The 17,689-nt window shown below is 43.9% G+C and overlaps 1 protein-coding gene across 1 annotated transcript in view; it reads left to right on the forward strand.

Moving 5' to 3' along the window:
- Window positions 1-1,287: 1,287 nt before the first annotated feature.
- The window catches only part of MTAP (methylthioadenosine phosphorylase), a 28,260-nt gene continuing 11,858 nt past the window's right edge, over window positions 1,288-17,689 (forward strand). Inside the window, exons 1-3 of the mRNA XM_065662623.1 lie at window positions 1,288-1,403; window positions 6,954-7,040; window positions 13,023-13,081. Of these exons, the coding sequence (XP_065518695.1) occupies window positions 1,377-1,403; window positions 6,954-7,040; window positions 13,023-13,081 (173 nt within the window). The 5' untranslated portion in view covers window positions 1,288-1,376. The remainder of the gene's footprint in view (window positions 1,404-6,953; window positions 7,041-13,022; window positions 13,082-17,689) is intronic.

Here is a 17,689-nt window from a genome sequence, read left to right on the forward strand (position 1 = left end):
ATATGTGTACTTTCTGTATATATGTACTTCAGAAAGAAAACGGCTTTTATTTTTTTTTTTCCAAAACATGCTCTTGTTTGTTCTTAGAATCACTTTTGGATACTGAAAACACCGCCCTTAATTAAAACCACACTAAACCTCCAATTTTTTTGTTTTTATTTAATTGAAAACAACTCTCTTCCACTTAGTTACAAATACTATAAATTAGAAATTTTCAGATAGGTTAGAGCTGGAATTTTGGTCTCATTTTGCCATTTCTGGCAATCCAGGTCTAATAAGTACTTTTCACTTCATGTCAGTGTTTTATAGGGTGCTCCAGGGACTTTGTAGTGCTGTTTAGTCCTACCCTCTGCTGACAAATGAAGGAATTTTGTGGGGAAAGTCAAATAAACCACAGTGTCTCCAGGAACATGGAAGCGGAACGGCTGAGAGAGGGACCATCTGAAACTGAGCTCTCAGAGAGACCGAGATGATGCTTAGAAATTGTAGCACATGCTCACATATAGCTGATAAATCATTTTTATTATACCATGACATCACTGCAGTGTAAGTTAGAAAAGCACTTATACGTACCACCAGCTGCAGCACTGCTTCACTTACATGCACCCAGTGAAAACTCCCGGAGAGTCGCATGTAAACATGCAGATCAAAAGTATTAAACAGAAAGCAGGATGGGTATCCTGGCTGCGATTTCAAGAGGTATTTAAACACAGCAGCATTCCCACTCACTTCATAAAAGAACTTCCAAGATGAAAGCTTTTTAAAAACTGTAAAAACTTTCACTGAGGATACATGTCAAGGATGCAGGAACATTTCAGGGGATACAGACCAGATGGCAGCGATGCTTCACAAGCACACCGGAGGTACTCTAATGAGGCCACTGGTGTGCGAACAGCGTAATTACAGAAATAGGGCTGGCAATATCCACTTCTGGAGAGGAAGTATCCTGGGAGAAAAACAGGGAGGGAAAAGGAAAAAAAAAGCACCTATATCATGCGGTGCTACCCCAAGTAGTGCTCTGCATCCTGCATTGCCAACCGCTTCCCGAAGAATTCCAGCGGTATCGGCCGCACTTTCGGAGGCCGCCCCTCAGGCCGCGGGGCGGATTCCTCTGGCGCCCCCTCCCGCTCGCACCCGGGCCGCGGCGCTATCAGTGCTGCCTTGCGGCTCCCGGCGCCGGGAACGGCCGCCGCGGCTGCCCTCAGCGCGGGCGGGCGCTGCCACCTAGCGAGCACAGCAGGCGGCACCGGCGTGAGCCCTCCCGCTGGGCCCCGCTGTAAGCCGGGGACGGGCCACACGCGGCGCGCCGCCTCCGCGGGCTGGCCGGCTGCCAACAGCACCGCCCCGGCCTGGCTCCCGTCCTGTTTGTCACAAACATGGCCGCCGCCGCTGCGGCCGTGAAGGTAAGTTCGGACCTGTGTCGCAATGCGTCGGGGAAGAAGGCGGTGGAAGGCGGTGCCCACCGCCGCCCTCAACCCCTCCCCGCGTGTCACCTTCCCCTCCTCACCACTCCCGGGCCGGCTGCAGGCCGGAGGGAAGGAGGGAGAGAGGAAGGGAGCGAGCGAGCGGACGGGAAGGCACCGGCCACACCGTTTGGGGCTGCGCTCTTGGCGCTGCCCAGCCTGCGGACGGAGGCGCTGCTTCTCGCCCCTGTGTTCTTACCCGCTTCCTTCCCTCCTCCCTCCGCCCCGCCCGCCAAAGGGACCGAGTTTGGGAGCACTGTGGCCCCCAGTGCCGCCGGGCGGGACAATGGCCGCCATGGCGGGTCGCGTGTTCCGGGTGGAGGAGCTGCGCCGCGGCGCTTCGATAGTTACCGCCCTCGCCTTTCTGGGTGTCCGGCCCGGCACCGGTGTGTCGCTTCGGTCAGTGACGGGGGCCGGGCCGGGTTTGTAACCAGCGCAGGGTGCGCACGGATCCCGGAGCTGTGGCTGAAGTTTGACGAGAGACTGTTTAAAAGATGGCTCCCGAAGGTGACGGTCTGTGCGTCAGGCAGTTAGGCTGAATCTCCGGGGTTTGTGTAGTATGAATCTGTGTGTCCTGAGGTGAAACAGCTCCTCCGGTTGTTCCGGTGTGTAGAAATCGGTTATAAACAGTCTTTATTTTGCAGAGACAGAAGGCTTATTTATCAACTGCATGCAGCTTGCCGTTTATCTCTGTTTAAGTCTTTTAAATAAAATTCTCATTATCCCCAAAACAGGAGAGGAATACAGGTGTATTCAGTGATTGTCACAAAGACTCATAGCTGATCATGAGAATGCTCAGTATGTACTGCTGTTAAAGATCCTCAGATGGACAAGTGTAGACTGTTTCCGCTCTGGCACTTCTTGTGCTTTAACCTATATGAGGAATTTCATCAAACAGGTGAAGAAAGGCATACTCTTAAGTGTGGTCATCACTCGGACTCCCACAGAGAAATGCTTTTGATTTTCTACTTACTAGTATGATTTTTTTTTTGTTAGATTTTTAATTTTCTGTTAGATTTTTAATTTTTTTTTTTTTTTTGTTAGATTTCACTTTTGTTGCTCTTCATCCCAATGTTAGAGATGGACTATACCATAGTAAAATATTTCATATTTCATTCCACCTCAGTGCCCTTTCACTTTAGATTTAATTCCAGATAACCTTAGCTACAGCTCCCACTAATTTTTTTGCAGCTTATGTCCTTTATGTCCTTCCGTAGAATGGAGCACACAGTCTTACCTCTTTCCATTCCTGAGATCACTCCTAGGTGTGACTGTCCCAGCCTTTTGAGGAAAGGGGTGACTTTTCTACCTGAGTCAGCTCCTCTCTGCCATTCCTTGCCTTCAGTGCCAAGGCTGCTAGGTTTAAGTAGACCTGAGCTGCCTTGGCAGGATAATCTCACCACTGAGCCTAGAGCAGCCACATTCCTTTTGATAATTCACTAGAAGGTCTGTAAAACAGAATTTAATATAGAGTCAGTTTTTTTGGTCTCTAGTCCCAAAGCAGCTGATATTCCTGGGGAGAAATAATGTAAACTGGAGGAAAAATAATTTTCTTGCAAAGAAGTAAAAATTAATTTGAGTTGGAGCTGCCAGCTCCCCGTTACATGACTGGAAAAACAGCTGCCTCAATAAATCTCTGCTGGCCTGACTTTCCTTCTACTGTAGTAGCTCTCCTGTGACTTACAGTGAGCCCAGTATTTCTCTAGCCAGTGTTGCCTGACATGGTGTGAAGCTTGACCAAACTGCTGCTGAAGTGTTTTGCAGGGAAGAAGAAGGCAAAAGCAAATTCAAGGCAGTCTAGCTCTTCTGTGCTGTGGGTTCTTCACTCTGGGAGCTGTGAATATTTTGATACCTCATTGCATTGCTTCTGTTTCTGACAGCATGGTAAAAACCTACTCTGGTACTGAACTGTGCAGCATAAGCACCTATTGATGCCACTGCAGCCCAAGAGCAAATCTGAAAGCAACCTCACCAGGCCTGTGCTGCTGTGAACAGACCAAGCTCTGTGCTGCCCAGATCAGGGTTGCTGCTTTCTGATACATCAACAGTCTGTTACAGTGCTGCATCTTTGTGTTCATAGGGACCTCAGAGCATTGCAGCTCCAAAATAACTTTATGTTATGCAGCTATAGCTGCTATCTCTAACAGTGCACTCTTTCTTCCTCAACATTGCATTTTTTCCACTTCAGCAGATGTAAAAATACAGACAGATAAGCATTCTCTTTTGAATGTTGTCAATCTTGAGTCACAGGGCACTAATAAAACAAACATTATACCAAATTACACCAAATAAAGTTACTGAAGGAACAATTTTTCTTCTAGATCTGGAAAAAAAAAAGGCACCATTTCATCCTGGCTTCTATTTATACAGTAATCTTCCACATGAGCGTGCATGAACAGTATTAAAGGTAGTATTTTCACAGAATCACAGAAAAGTTGAGGTTGGAACAGACCACCAGCAGTCATCTATTCAGGATGTCTAGACAACTCTTGAATATCTCCAGGAAAGGAGACTTCACAGCCTCTTTGGGCAGGCTATTCCAATGGTCAGTCCCCCTCACAGTAATGAAATTCTTTTACAGGTGAAACTCATGTACTGAGTGGAACTTCCTGTCCTTTAGTTTCTGCGTGTTGCACCTTGTCCTATTGCCTGGCATCTCTGAGTGTTGATAGTGAGTTTTATGATAGCTACTGTGGCACACTAATTACATGATTTTTAAGGCAAAAAAAATATTCATCCTAAAATTTATATAATTTTCAGTATTTTCATGAGCAATCTAAAAATCTGAACGTAAATAAGCAACCTGAGTAATGTGGGAGCAGACCCATCAATACTACTGCAAACAATGATCCCGGTCTTCCCTAGTGCTTTGAGTGTATTCGAGGTTGGAGTTTGGATTTTTAATGGTATTTTCATTTGCACTACTCCTCGTTTTCCACAGGGGGGTAGCAAAAGGAAATAAGAGATCTGGATAAAACTATTTCAGTGTTTACATCATCTGTTGTGGAAAGCTTTCTCAGAGAGTGTTTGATGAGTAACGAAGACACACAGAGCCTTTCCTTGTTGAAATGAAATGTTTGATGAGGCAAGTTATATAGTGGGTGAACAAATGAGGTCTCTCTCTATGAATGTGGAAGTTAAGAAAAAGTTAGAGGAAAAGATGGTTGGGTGTGTGCTGTGGAAGGGGGGTGTTGTGTGTTGAAGTGTGAAAGTTTTACTTGGGAGTTTTTCTGTCTTTAAAAATAATAGCAAATGGTGGAACTATGTAGAAATAAGTCATGCCATGATGGCTTCAGTTTCTTTTTTTCATGATAAGCAGCTCAGCTGTGATATGAATTCTTAAAAGTGAGACAAACTTTGCAACAACTGGTTGCATTGGAGCAGGAAAAAAACAAAAAAGTGTAGTCGCATTTTCTCTGTGTGGGATAAATAGTGACATTATTTTTAAATATGATTTCTTTAAATGACATTTAGGCTTTAGCTTGTGAAGGGCCTGACAGTAGCCATTCTGTACAGAGAGTTAGAAGTGTTCTGAAGTCAAGAGAAAATTTGTCTTATTAAAAATGGAAGTCCCACTAGAAAAAATGAAAATCCTGAAATTATATAAATTTTAGGATGAATAATTTTTTTGCCTTAAAAATCATGTAATTTTTCTTAAGGTGGAGAATGAAATTGCAAGTCACTTTAATCTCCATAAAAATATATGTTTCAAATTACCTTTTATTTTTTTCCCCTTTTGTACAAAAGAACTATAATAGATGAGCAAGAACAAGAAATCAGTGGTTACTAAAGCATGACAGATGACTGGTAATTGTGAGTCACTCATGCTTCTTCAGTACAAGCGGTAAAACACAACACGACTTTTAGCCTATTTCCTAAGGAAATAAAATGTATTTTATTTATGTGGCCTTCTGCTTTGCCCTCTCTTCCATTTCCACTGTGTTTGAAACTGTTAGTCAATTTCATAAAAACTTGGGGAAGAAGTATTTGAAAAGACTTCATAAAACAAGTAGGAGCAAGAGTCTGTTAAAGTTTCTACTTAGAGAAAGGTTGTGAGTTGCATAAAACCTGACACCAATGTATTTTATTTACACAGGAGATAATTGGTGACCCAGCTGTAGGCAAAGTTTGAATAAGTATTTACACCATCTTAGGTACAAGACAGCCTAATTGCAAATATGTGAGAAACCCAGCAGTGCTCACAGCAGGTGAAATTTTTAGCAGCTTATTTTCGTTTCACTTGTGAAGATGATATTGAGCTGTCCCCTTTTTAAGAAGCTGTACAGAAGCAGGGAAGTTCTTAGATCTTGGCAAGGAAACACAAAAACCTGATTTTTTAAATAAAAGGTTTTTATTGTTTTGTGTGTATAATACTGCATACTAATGCCTGGTTTTCAGTATGGAGGTGTCCTGGTTTCCACTGGGATAGAGTTAATTTTCTTCCTAGTAGCTGTTACAGTGCTCTGTTTTGGCTTTAGTCTGGGAATAATGTTATAACACACTGCTGTTCTGCTTGTTGATGACTAGCACTTAACCCTTATCAAGGACTTTTCAGTCTCTCATGCTCTGCCAGTGAGGAGGGGCACAAGAAGCCGAGAGGGAGCAGGGACAGGACACCTGGCCTAAACTACCCAAAGGGATATTCCATACCACAGCACATCATGCCCAGTATATAAACTAGGGGTAGTGACCTGAAAGGCCCAGCTGCTTGGATCAGGCTGGGCATCGCTCAGTGGGTAGTGAGCGATTGTATTGTGCATCACATTGATTTCTTCTCGGTTCTTTTTTTCCCTGTTTCCTTTTTAGTTTTATATTCTCTCCCCTTGTTACTTCCTTTATCATTATTATTACTATTAGTATTATATTGTACTTTAGTTACTAAACTGTTCTTATCCCAACCTGAGGTTTTTACATTCTTTTGATTCTCCTCCCCATCCTGCCAGGAGAGAGGGTGAAGGAGGAGGTGAGTGAGTGGCTGCATGGTGCTGAGTTACCGGCTGGGCTTAAACCATGACATGTGGTTGTGTATAGGGCTCTTTTCCCCATGCAAACAAAACCCCTTTTGTTATAATGTGCTTTATACACATTTATCCCTCATTAGAGGGATTATTAACACATTTATCCCTCATTAGAGGCATTCCCAAATAACATCGTTCATTTTTATATTGAGAATAAATGAATGGATACGTCTTACACCTTAAGTACAGCTTAAAAATATTTAAATTTAAATACAGTTGTGGGATTTTTTTAATACAGTTAAATGTTTAAGTTTAAATACAGTTTTAAATACAATTTAAATACAGCTTTAAAGCCAGTCATTTGAAGCTTTCTTTGTGGGAAACTGTGCTGGGCATACTATGTTTTGTTGATTAGTAGTCTAGCCCCATCTCAAGCAGCAAATACATTTTGTAGCTGCCTAGTTAGTTTTTCAGGCATGCTGTTATATTGAGTGTAATCTCAAAAAGACTAATACGTACTTTTCTGTGTAAGATTGGAATTATTGGTGGAACTGGCCTGGATGATCCAGATATTTTAGAAGGCAGAACAGAAAAATATGTTGACACTCCTTATGGCAAGGTCTGTATAACCTGTTATTATTATTATTATTATTATTATTATTGTTATTACTAATGCATTGCTGAGACTTTTTGCTGTTTTAAAAAATGTGTGCTTTAAGAACTTTCAGACTGTTAAATGATGCATAAAGCAAGTACTGGCACAAGACTTTATTTGGTGTATGTTGTGTGATTCTTGGCTTGTAAAAACAAGGTGTTACAGAGATAATGTACAGAGGAGACTATACCTCTTCTCATTTGTAGATTGGGTGAATTTGTAGACTTTGTCCTGGATTCACAGTCAAGAGAAATAAACCCTCGCTTTCAAATCTGTGTTGTTGTGCGACATATAGTATATATCAGATTGCTTCAGGAACCTTTCTGAATTGCAGAAAACTGTCCTTTGAGGTAGATGGGCCACCATTTCCCTCTAACACTGAATTATGCTTTAAATACCAATGCTATCCTTACAGTCATGCTTATAACCACATAATTTGAAACTGATTTGAAAATGAAACTGGTTTTGGGGCACAGGTGTTCTTGACCAACCCTCCTTCACGTTGCTTCAGCCCATTTCCTCAGCAAAAGAGTGAAGGCTAGGCATGTTGCTGTATACACAATGCTGAGTGTGAAGAACAATTACTGCCCCAAAGCATTTGCAGTAGGAACAGGCAAGACAAAGACTGAGAGTTACATAGGCATGAAACCAATGGGGAGAGAAAGTTTCTAGTTGACACAGCAAGTTCAAAAAACTGAATCTTAGTTACTCTGTAATGTCGTAAGATAGAGGGAATCTGGGTGCTTTTTCTAAATCTGAATTACATCCTATGAAATCTACCAGTATATACGTCTAATCAAACATATGGCATGTGGTAACAAGAGACATTTTATGGGTAGACGCTTGCCAGAAAGCTCAGCACTATGGTATATGATTGAAAATCTGAATCCATGCCCCCATTCAAAATTGTTTAAGGGCAAAATAAGAGTGTAAAGAGCAAGCAGAGTTTGTGTGTGTGCCATTTAAGAAGGGGAAGGAGAAAAATATTAAGGGAGGAGGAAACATGATCAGAAAAATGCATTTGACTTTTCTATCAGCCTTCAAAAGCTGTTAACAAACTGCAAGAGAGTGAAAGGATCTTGCCTCCTCCGTTTTCCATATCCTGCTCTTCAGATTGTAGCTAGCATTGGTTTGAAGTGGAATCCACTAGTTAAACAAAACAAGTTGCCAGTGCCTTCCCTATTTTTTGAGTCATAATGATCGCAGCATGGCTTTGTCTGAAAACTGCTCACAAATTAAAAATACCACTGCGCTTGTAGTAGATATTATAGAATCATAGAATCATAGAATAGTTAGTGTTGGAAAGGACCTCAAGATCATCTAGTTCCAACCCCCCTGCCATGGGCAGGGACACCTCACACTAAACCATCCCACACAAGGCTTCATCCAACCTGGCCTTGAACACTGCCAGGGATGGAGCACTCACAACCTCCCTGGGCAACCGATTCCAGTGTCTCACTACCCTAACAGGAAAGAATTTCCTCCTTATATCCAATTTAAACTTCCCCGTTTAAGTTTTACCCCGTTACCCCTTGTCCTGTCACTACAGTCCCTGACGAAGAGTCCCTCCCCAGCATCCCTATAGGCCCCCTTCAGATACTGGAAGGCTGCTATTAGGTCCCCACGCAGCCTTCCCTTCTCCAGGCTGAACAGCCCCAACTTCCTCAGCCTGTCTTCATACGGGAGATGCTCCAGTCCCCTGATCATCCTCGTGGCCCTCCTCTGGACATGTTCCAGCAGTTCCATGTCCTTTTTATGTTGAGGACACCAGAACTGCACACAATAATCCAGGTGAGGTCTCACGAGAGCAGAGTAGAGGGGCAGGATCACCTCCTTCAACCTGTTGATCACGCTCCTTTTGATGCAGCCCAGGACACGGCTGGCTTTCTGGTCTGCGAGCGCACACTGCCGGCTCGTGTTCATTTTCTCATCGACCAGCACCCCCAAGTCCTTCTCTGCAGGGCCGCTCTGAATCTCTTCTTTGCCCAGTCTGTAGCTGTGCCTGGGATTGCTCCGACCCAGGTGTAGGACCTTGCACTTGTCGTGGTTGAACTTCGTAAGGTTGGCATCAGCCCACCTCACAAGTGTGCCAAGGTCCCTCTGGATGGCATCCCTTCCCTCCAGCATATCAACCAGACCACACAGCTTGGTGTCATCGGCAAACTTGCTGAGGGCGCACTCAATCCCACTGTCCATGTCAGCGACGAAGATGTTAAACAAGACCGGTCCCAGCACCGATCCCTGGGGGACACCACTCGTTACCGGTCTCCAGCCGGACATTGAGCCATTGACCACAACTCTTTGTGTGCGGCCGTCCAGCCAGTTCTTTATCCACCAAGTGGTCCACCCATCAAATTGATATCTCTCCAATTTAGAGAGAAGGATGTCGTGTGGGACAGTGTCAAACGCTTTGCTGAAGTCTTCGTATCTGGGAAGGGTGAAACCTCTCATAGGGGTCTCTTCAGATCAGGGTTAGGGGCACAGTGGCAGCACAACACTGGGAGGGCTGTTCAGTCACAGCAATGGGATACAACAGAATTTGGGTAGCCCAAATTATGCAGTGTGGTAGGTGGCCTACAGCAGGATTTAGTATTACTGAGAAAAGTAGGAGCACCTGCAAAGGCAGTGGAAAAAGCTTCCACTATCCAACACTTTTGGTTAGTATGGAAGAGTTTTTTATTTAGGAAGCAGCTTAGCTACTGTCTTTCTTCCATGTTCTTCACAGAATGCAACAGAATAGGGGAAAATAAATCTTGGTTGGCTGTTGTGGTTTGTGAGAAACTTTGATCAATGGACTGTCTGTGTCTGAGCTTGTAAATTATACATTTAGCATAGATGTAAAGAAAAAAGTTTCTTTACTTATAGAAGCAGAATAGTAGCTTACATTTTGTTCATACAGTCATTGAATTATCTTCTGCTTTGGCTTTCTGAAATTAGAAGAATCATTTAATAACAGAATTTACATCAGTAAAGAACGTGGGGATTTTTTTTCAGGTGAAATATGAGAAAGTGTAAAGGAAACTAGTATGAGAATTTTTGCAATTCTCTATATTGGCATTGGTTCTCTCATGGTCTTTCAAGTTACATTAGTAATACTAGTGAAAATGTGGTACATTTGTTTTTTATTAAATAAATAAGCTTACACTTGTTAATATTCCAGCTGTCTTTTCTGCCTTGTCCACCTGCACCATTTTCGTTGCATGCAAAATTTGGTATTTTGTGGAAGACACCCTAAAACCTTTCAGCATTCCATTTCCAGATATGGAAAATACTGTTCTTTTCTAGGATAAGAAGATTGCTTGCAACAGCATTTATAGTCATCATTAAATTTTGATGCAGATACACTTTCAGTTAGATTGTTTTACTTCCTGGACAACAGAACTTGGTTCTAAATTATCTTTCCCCAAGTCAGCAAAATATCTTCCTGTTCTAGAAAACTATTTTAGGTGCCCCCTCTCTTTTTTGGTCATAAGCATACCTGCAAACAAACCACGGGAAGGGGGCTCACGTTGCGAATGAAAATCAGACCGTGTGACATAACACTTAAGCTTTTCATCTGCCTCTCCCAAACAATGTACATTGCTTGGTTCCTAAACTAGGTCACAGATTAAATGAAGGCTTGAGGAAGCTGTGAGATACTTTTCCATCTCAAGTTTTCCGTATTTATTTCACTTGTACATTCTTTTTTTCGGTTCTAGCTTGCTTCTGAGGTAAGACCAAGGAAAAAAAGAATTCTGTAAGCATCATATGAACAATATGTGTATTCGTGTTACAGACAAATGGGATTTATTTCAGTTGTTTGTTACTGTCATCATTTAGGGTTTATTGCCTGTGGTTCTTTGCTTCCTTTTCTGTTTTGCAACACTTGAGTAATATATATCTGACTTGGACTTTCTGGAAGGGGGAAGTACTTAAATACATATATGAATTATTAATGTTTGAGAACATTTTATCGGGTCTTTTATTGAATCTTGTTTTTAAAATTCTGAGCTTTAAATTCAGATTGCTCCATTGTAAGTTTTGTTATTTTGTCAGCACTTCAAAGCTTCTGACTACAACTGAGATAATAGTAGAGAGGTACAGCATTCAAAAGAACTTGTGGGAGAAAGAGAACGGGACAGAAGCATGCACTAACTCTTACATGGTTAACACATACCTTGAAGTTTCTGTATTTTTCATTTCCTTATAACTTTTACACCCACTGATTTATCCTTATTTCCTCTCTTTTAATGACCCACAGTACAGTATCTGTGAATTATTCACCTAATTAAACTGTTGGTTCATCATTTTCAAGTACATTCTTTGCTCAAAATATTTCTGTTTTGCTGCCGTGTTTCTAGTAATCATGAGCAAGAAGGGTATTCAGGCAGTCACCTGGAAGATGCCCTCAAAGTGTTCTATGGAAATACGTGTTAAAGATGACAACTAGGCCTGTTACACAGCCACCATGAAGCCTTTTGAAATTACTTAGGGTGGCAGTAGATAGGGAAAGAAACCCTGGCTGCTGCAGCTAGATTCTGAAGCCTGCTGGATTTCAAAGGTGTTTCATTTTTGCTGCATCAGCAGTGTAAGCCAGAATTCAGTTCTGTGGTGGGGATGAACATCAAATAGAAGTTAAACTACACCTTTCTACCCCAATTTATAAATTAATATAAACTTGAACCTATCACTTGCAATAAAATTTGAATCTGTCACTTGCGAAGAAAAGAGTCCAGTCTTTAACTTACTGATCTTTTAATACTCATAATCTCGTAAGGTTTAATAAGACCAAGTTTAGGGTCCTGCACCTGGGCTGGGGCAGTCCCCAGCATCAACTCAGACTGGGCAGAGAATGAACTGAGAGCAGCCCAGAGGAGAAAGGTTGGAGATGTTGGTTGACAAGAAGCTCAACATGAGCCAGCATTGTCTGCTCACAGCCCAGAAACCCAGCCGTATCCTGAGCTACATCAACAGGAGCTTGACCAGCAGATTGAAGGAAGTGATCCTGCCCCTCTACTCTGCTCTTGTGAGACTCCCCCTGCAGTACTGCATTCACCTTTGGGACCCCCAGTGCAGGAGGAACATGGACCTGCTCAAGCAAGTCCGGAGAAAGCCATGAAAATGCTCAGAGGGCTGGAGCACCTCTGCTATGGAGACAGACTGGGAGAGTTGGGCTTGTTCAGCCTGGAAAAGAGAAGGCTCCAGGGAGACCTTAGAGCAGCCTTCCAGTACCTAGAGGGGTCCTACAAGAAAGCTGGGGAGGAACTTCTTACAAGGGCATGTAGTCATAGGACAAGGAGGAATGGCTTTAGGTTGAAAGAAGGTAGATTTAGATATAAAGACGTGAAGATCTTTAGATGTAAGGAAGCTGTTCTTTACTATGAGTGTGGTGAGGCGCTGACACAGGTTGCCCAGGGAAGCTGTGGCTGCCTCATCCCTGGCAGTGTTCAAGGCCAGGTTGGATGGCACCTGAAGCAACCTCGTCTCGTGCAAGGTGTCCCTGCCCGTGGCAGGGGGTTGGAACTACATGAGTTTTAAAATCCCTTCCAACCCAAACCATCCTATGATTCTATTCTAAAAACTAGTTACTGTAAAAAAAATTAAATATTCTACATCAACTAAGCAACATGTACATGCTGCTCATTTTCAAGTTTGTGTAGCATTGTTTGAAATACTGTTTCAAAGTATTTGAAAATATTACTGTTTCAAACCCCAAAGCACAGAGTTGCAATATTAATGTTGGCGGGAGCACATTAAAATTGTGGTGTCATGTTAGATCTGCCTGTTCTAACCCACCATACCGTTACTAACCCATCATATGAAATTACAGAGCAGAGCTGAAGAAAATGTGAGTCTACAGTGGTAACCAATATTTCCTTTCATAACTATCCTGCTTACTTTAGTAGTAGTTAAGGTTTCTAATGTGATTGTGAGGCTGTAACTCATTGTTATTTGCTTGTTTTGCAGCCGTCAGATGCTTTGATATTGGGAAAGATAAAAAATGTGGACTGTGTGCTGTTGGCAAGGTAAATGAGCATTTTGAGAGAGTTTGTAATATGTGTTCTAAAGTTTTCTCTGAAGTTTCTTTTTACATTATTTAAGCTGAATTTTTACTCTGACTTCACCTTGTTCTTTGTGGGCTTTTTTTTTTTTTTCTGAACAAATTTGATGCTGCAGGGACTAAAAGCATAAAAGCTACCATCTAGGTTAGGAAAGGGAAATCCAGTGGGGGTGCTGCCTGCTCTTGTGATAGGTAGGTAGTGCCTGATAAGCCCAGTAATCCATCTCCTCTCTGTATTTCCAATTTTCTGTTGTGAAACTTAGAAATTGCCTGTTTCCAGATGACTTATATCTCTGGTATCACTGTAGACTCTTCCAAACCATTCCCTTTTATTATTGAGTCCTCTGGCTGTTATCTTTATTGCTTAGGAGGCTGCATGCCCTCTAGTTGTCCTTCCCTGAGTCACTGTTATTCAGACATCTCTTAAAGAGACTCTGGAAGCAGGGTCTGCACTTGAGTGTATGGAAATACCACACTAGTGTAAACATGGATATCTGGGACCAGTGTGCTGCTAAATTAAACATAAGAATAGTAAAACATCTCACAGCATGGCCAGAGCCAAGTGCTGATAGTGTCTGTCAGCAGTTCACAGGTGGTAAATCGAGTCCAGGATCCACCCAGAGAGTCCAGGCAGGAGGAACAGAAGATGTAGGAGTAGCAGGGCCAAAGACAGGGCTGGAGACAAGGCTGCAGCATGTGTCCAAAGTCCATCCAGAAAACATGTCTCAAGGCAAGCTACAGCATAGGTCTAAAGGCCATCCTGGGGGCAGGGCTGGGGACAGGCACACCTGTGACATAGCTGAGGCCAGGAATGAAGGCTGAGGCCTGACCTTGGAGGCAGGAGGACCTAGGTTTATGGGTGTTTGGGTGAAGGGTGAGGCTGGCCAGGGCAACTATGACTCACTGGTGACCTCAGGGCCTCAATTCTTTTCATTACAGTATTTTTCTATTAAGCTACTCAGTGTCAAGCATTTCTGCAATTACTCTTTTGTCTGTGGTTTTACTTACCTTTCTTATCTTACGTGGACTTTGCTCATGCATTTTATTACACCTGGACAACATTTTTCTGATTTTCTGAAATGAAATGCTAAGCCAAGATCTCATAATTGTACTATATTAAAGTAAAACTTGGGTTACAGGTGGCTGAACTTACAAGCTGTGATTTACATCCTCATTGGAACTTAGAACCATTCATATCATAGAATCATAGAATAGTTAGGGTTGGAAAGGACCTCAAGATCATCTAGTTCCAACCCCCCTGCTATGGAGAGGGACACCTCACACTAAACCATCCCACACAAGGCTTCATCCAACCTGGCCTTGAACACCGCCCGGGATGGAGCACTCACAACCTCCCTGGGCAACCGATTCCAGTGTCTCACTACCCTAACAGGAAAGAATTTCCTCCTTACATCCAATTTAAACTTCCCCTGTTTAAGTTTTAACCCGTTACCCCTTGTCCTATCACTACAGTCCCTGACGAAGAGTCCCTCCCCAGCATCCCTATAGGCCCCCTTCAGGTACTGGAAGGCTGCTATGAGGTCTCCACGCAGCCTTCTCTTCTCCAGGCTGAACAGCCCCAACTTTCTCAGCCTGTCTTCATACGGGAGATGCTTCAGTCCCCTGATCATCCTCGTGGCCCTCCTCTGGACATGTTCCAGCAGTTCCATGTCCTTTTTATGTTGAGGACACCAGAACTGCACACAATACTCCAGGTGAGGTCTCACGAGAGCAGAGTAGAGGGGCAGGATCACCTCCTTCGACCTGTTGGTCACGCTCCTTTTGATGCAGCCCAGGATACGGTTGCTTTCTGGTCTGCGAGCGCACACTGCCGGCTCATGTTCATTTTCTCATCGACCAGCACCCCCAGGTCCTTCTCTGCAGGGCCGCTCTGAATCTCTTCTTTGCCCAGTCTGTAGCTGTGCCTGGGATTGCTCCGACCCAGGTGTAGGACCTTGCACTTGTCGTGGTTGAACTTCGTAAGGTTGGCATCAGCCCACCTCACAAGTGTGCCAAGGTCCCTCTGGATGGCATCCCTTCCCTCCAGCCTATCAACCGGACCACACAGCTTGGTGTCATTGGCAAACTTGCTGAGGGCGCACTCAATCCCACTGTCCCTGTCACTGACAAAGATGTTAAACAAGACCGGTCCCAACACCGATCCCTGGGGGACACCACTCGTTACCGGTCTCCAGCCGGACATTGAGCCATTGACCACAACTCTTTGTGTGCGGCCGTCCAGCCAGTTCTTTATCCACCAAGTGGTCCATCCATCAAATTGATATCTCTCCAATTTAGAGAGAAGGATGTTGTGTGGGACAGTGTCAAACGCTTTGCACAAGTCCGGGTAGATGACATCAACTGCTTTACCCTTATCCATCAATTCTGTAGCCCCATCATAGAAGGCCACCAAATTGGTCAGGCAGGATTTCCCCTTAGTGAAGCCATGCTGTGTGTCACCAGGCACCTTATTGTTTTTCATGTGCCTTAGCATGCTGTCCAGGAGAATGTGCTCCAAGATTTTACCAGGCACAGAGGTGAGACTGACTGGTCTGTAATTCCCCAGGTCATCCATTTTCCCCTTCTTGAAAATGGGGGTTATATTTCCCTTTTTCCAGTCGTCGGGAACTTCACCTGACTGCCATGATTTTTCAAATACGATGGCCAGTGGCTTAGCAACTTCATTCGCCAGCTCCTTCAGGACCCGCAGATGGATTTCATCAGGTCCCATGGACTTGTGCATGTTCAGGTTTTTAAGATGGTCTCGAACCAGATCCTCTCTTACAGTGGACCCAAGGTCTTCATTCTCACAGTCCCTGCATCTGCTTTCTAAGAACTGGGTGGTGCGGTCAGAGCCTTTGCCAGTGAAGACCGAGGTGAAGAAGTCATTCAGAACCTCAGCCTTCTCCAAATCCTGCGTAGCCAGTTCTCCCGAAAGCTTCCTCAGGGGGCCTATTTTGTCCCTAGTCTGTTTTTTGTTTGCTACGTACCTGTAGAATCCCTTCCTGTTATCCTTAACATCCCTGGCTAGGTTTAATTCTAATTGGGCCTTAGCCTTCCTAACCTGGTCCCTAGCTTCCCGGACAACATCCCTGTACTCTACCCAGGCCACCTGTCCTTGCTTCCATTTTTTATAAGCCTCTTTTTTCCTTTGAATTTTCCTCAGCAGCTCCTTATCCATCCATGGAGGTCTTCTGGCCCTCCTGCTGCACTTCCTTCTAGTTGGGATGCAGCACTCCTGAGCTTGTAGCAGGTGATCCTTGAATATCAGCCAACAGTGTTGGGCCCCCCTGCCCTCCAGGGCTATATCCCATGGAACCTTACTAAGCAGGCTCCTGAAGAGGCCAAAGCCTGCTCTTTTGAAGTCCAGGGCAGTGAGCTTGCTACACGCTCTTCTCACTGTCCTGGGGATCTCAAATTCGACCATCTCGTGATCGCTGCATCCAGGGCTTCCCTATAGTACCACGTTCTCAACAAGCCCTTCCCTGTTGGTGAGCACAAGGTCAAGCATGGCACCTCTCCTTGTCGGCTCCTCCATTACTTGCAGAAGGAAGTTGTCTTCCACACAATCGAGGAACCTCCTGGATTGCTTGTGCTGTGCAGTGCCATCGTTCCAACAGATGTCAGGGTGGTTGAAATCCCCCATGAGAACAAGGGCCTGTGAGCATGAGGCTATTCCTATCTGTCTGTAGAGTGCTTCATCCACAGGTTCTCCTTGATCAGGCAGCCTGTAACAGATCCCCACAGTAGTGTCTCCCACGGCTGTTTTCCCTTTAACCCTGACCCACAAACTCTCTGTAAACTGCTCACCTGTCCCCAGACAGAGTTCCATACTCTCCAGCCTATCCCTAACATAAACGGCAACTCCCCCTCCCTGCCTGCCGGGCCTGTCTTTTCTAAAGAGCCTGTAACCTTCCATTCCAACACTCCAGTCATAGGAGCCATCCCACCATGTTTCTGTGATGTCTGGTATATCATACCCCTGTAGATGTGCACACATCTCTAATTCCTCTTGTTTGTTCCCCATGCTACGGGCGTTTGTATAGAGGCATCTGAGACGAGCTCCGATTGAAGCCGGCTCGTTGGCTGGAGCAGCTGGAATGTCTCTACATTGTTCCGAGCATTTATTATAGGTGCTGGCAACTGACTGGGTGTGTTGGGATGGAATGATGCCCCCCTCCCCCAACACATCTAGTTTAAAGCCTCCTTGACCAGTCTGGCTAGCCTCCTACCAAAACTGTTCTTCCCCTTCTTTACACCTTCATAAGTTTACTTCTGGGGCTGAGAAACTTGCAACTTCACTTTGTGTTTTGGGAAAAATAACACAATTGCTTGAGAATGTCAGATTATTTTTTTTTTAAGGCATACATATTCTTAAAGAGGATTATGACAACAAAAAAATTTACATTAAAAAAAAAAAATCTGTATGCCTAGTAGCTTACCATAAACGCTAATGACAACATGGGAACCTTCTCTGACAGTGCTTGGTCATGTTGTGTGCAATGTCCAGTTCCCAGTCGATGAGTTCTTAAGACCTTCTGGTCTCTGTGCAAAAATCAGTTGGGAAATTAAG

Source organism: Lathamus discolor, chromosome Z (assembly GCF_037157495.1).
Source record: "Lathamus discolor isolate bLatDis1 chromosome Z, bLatDis1.hap1, whole genome shotgun sequence".
NCBI classification, from domain to species: Eukaryota; Metazoa; Chordata; class Aves; order Psittaciformes; family Psittacidae; genus Lathamus; species Lathamus discolor.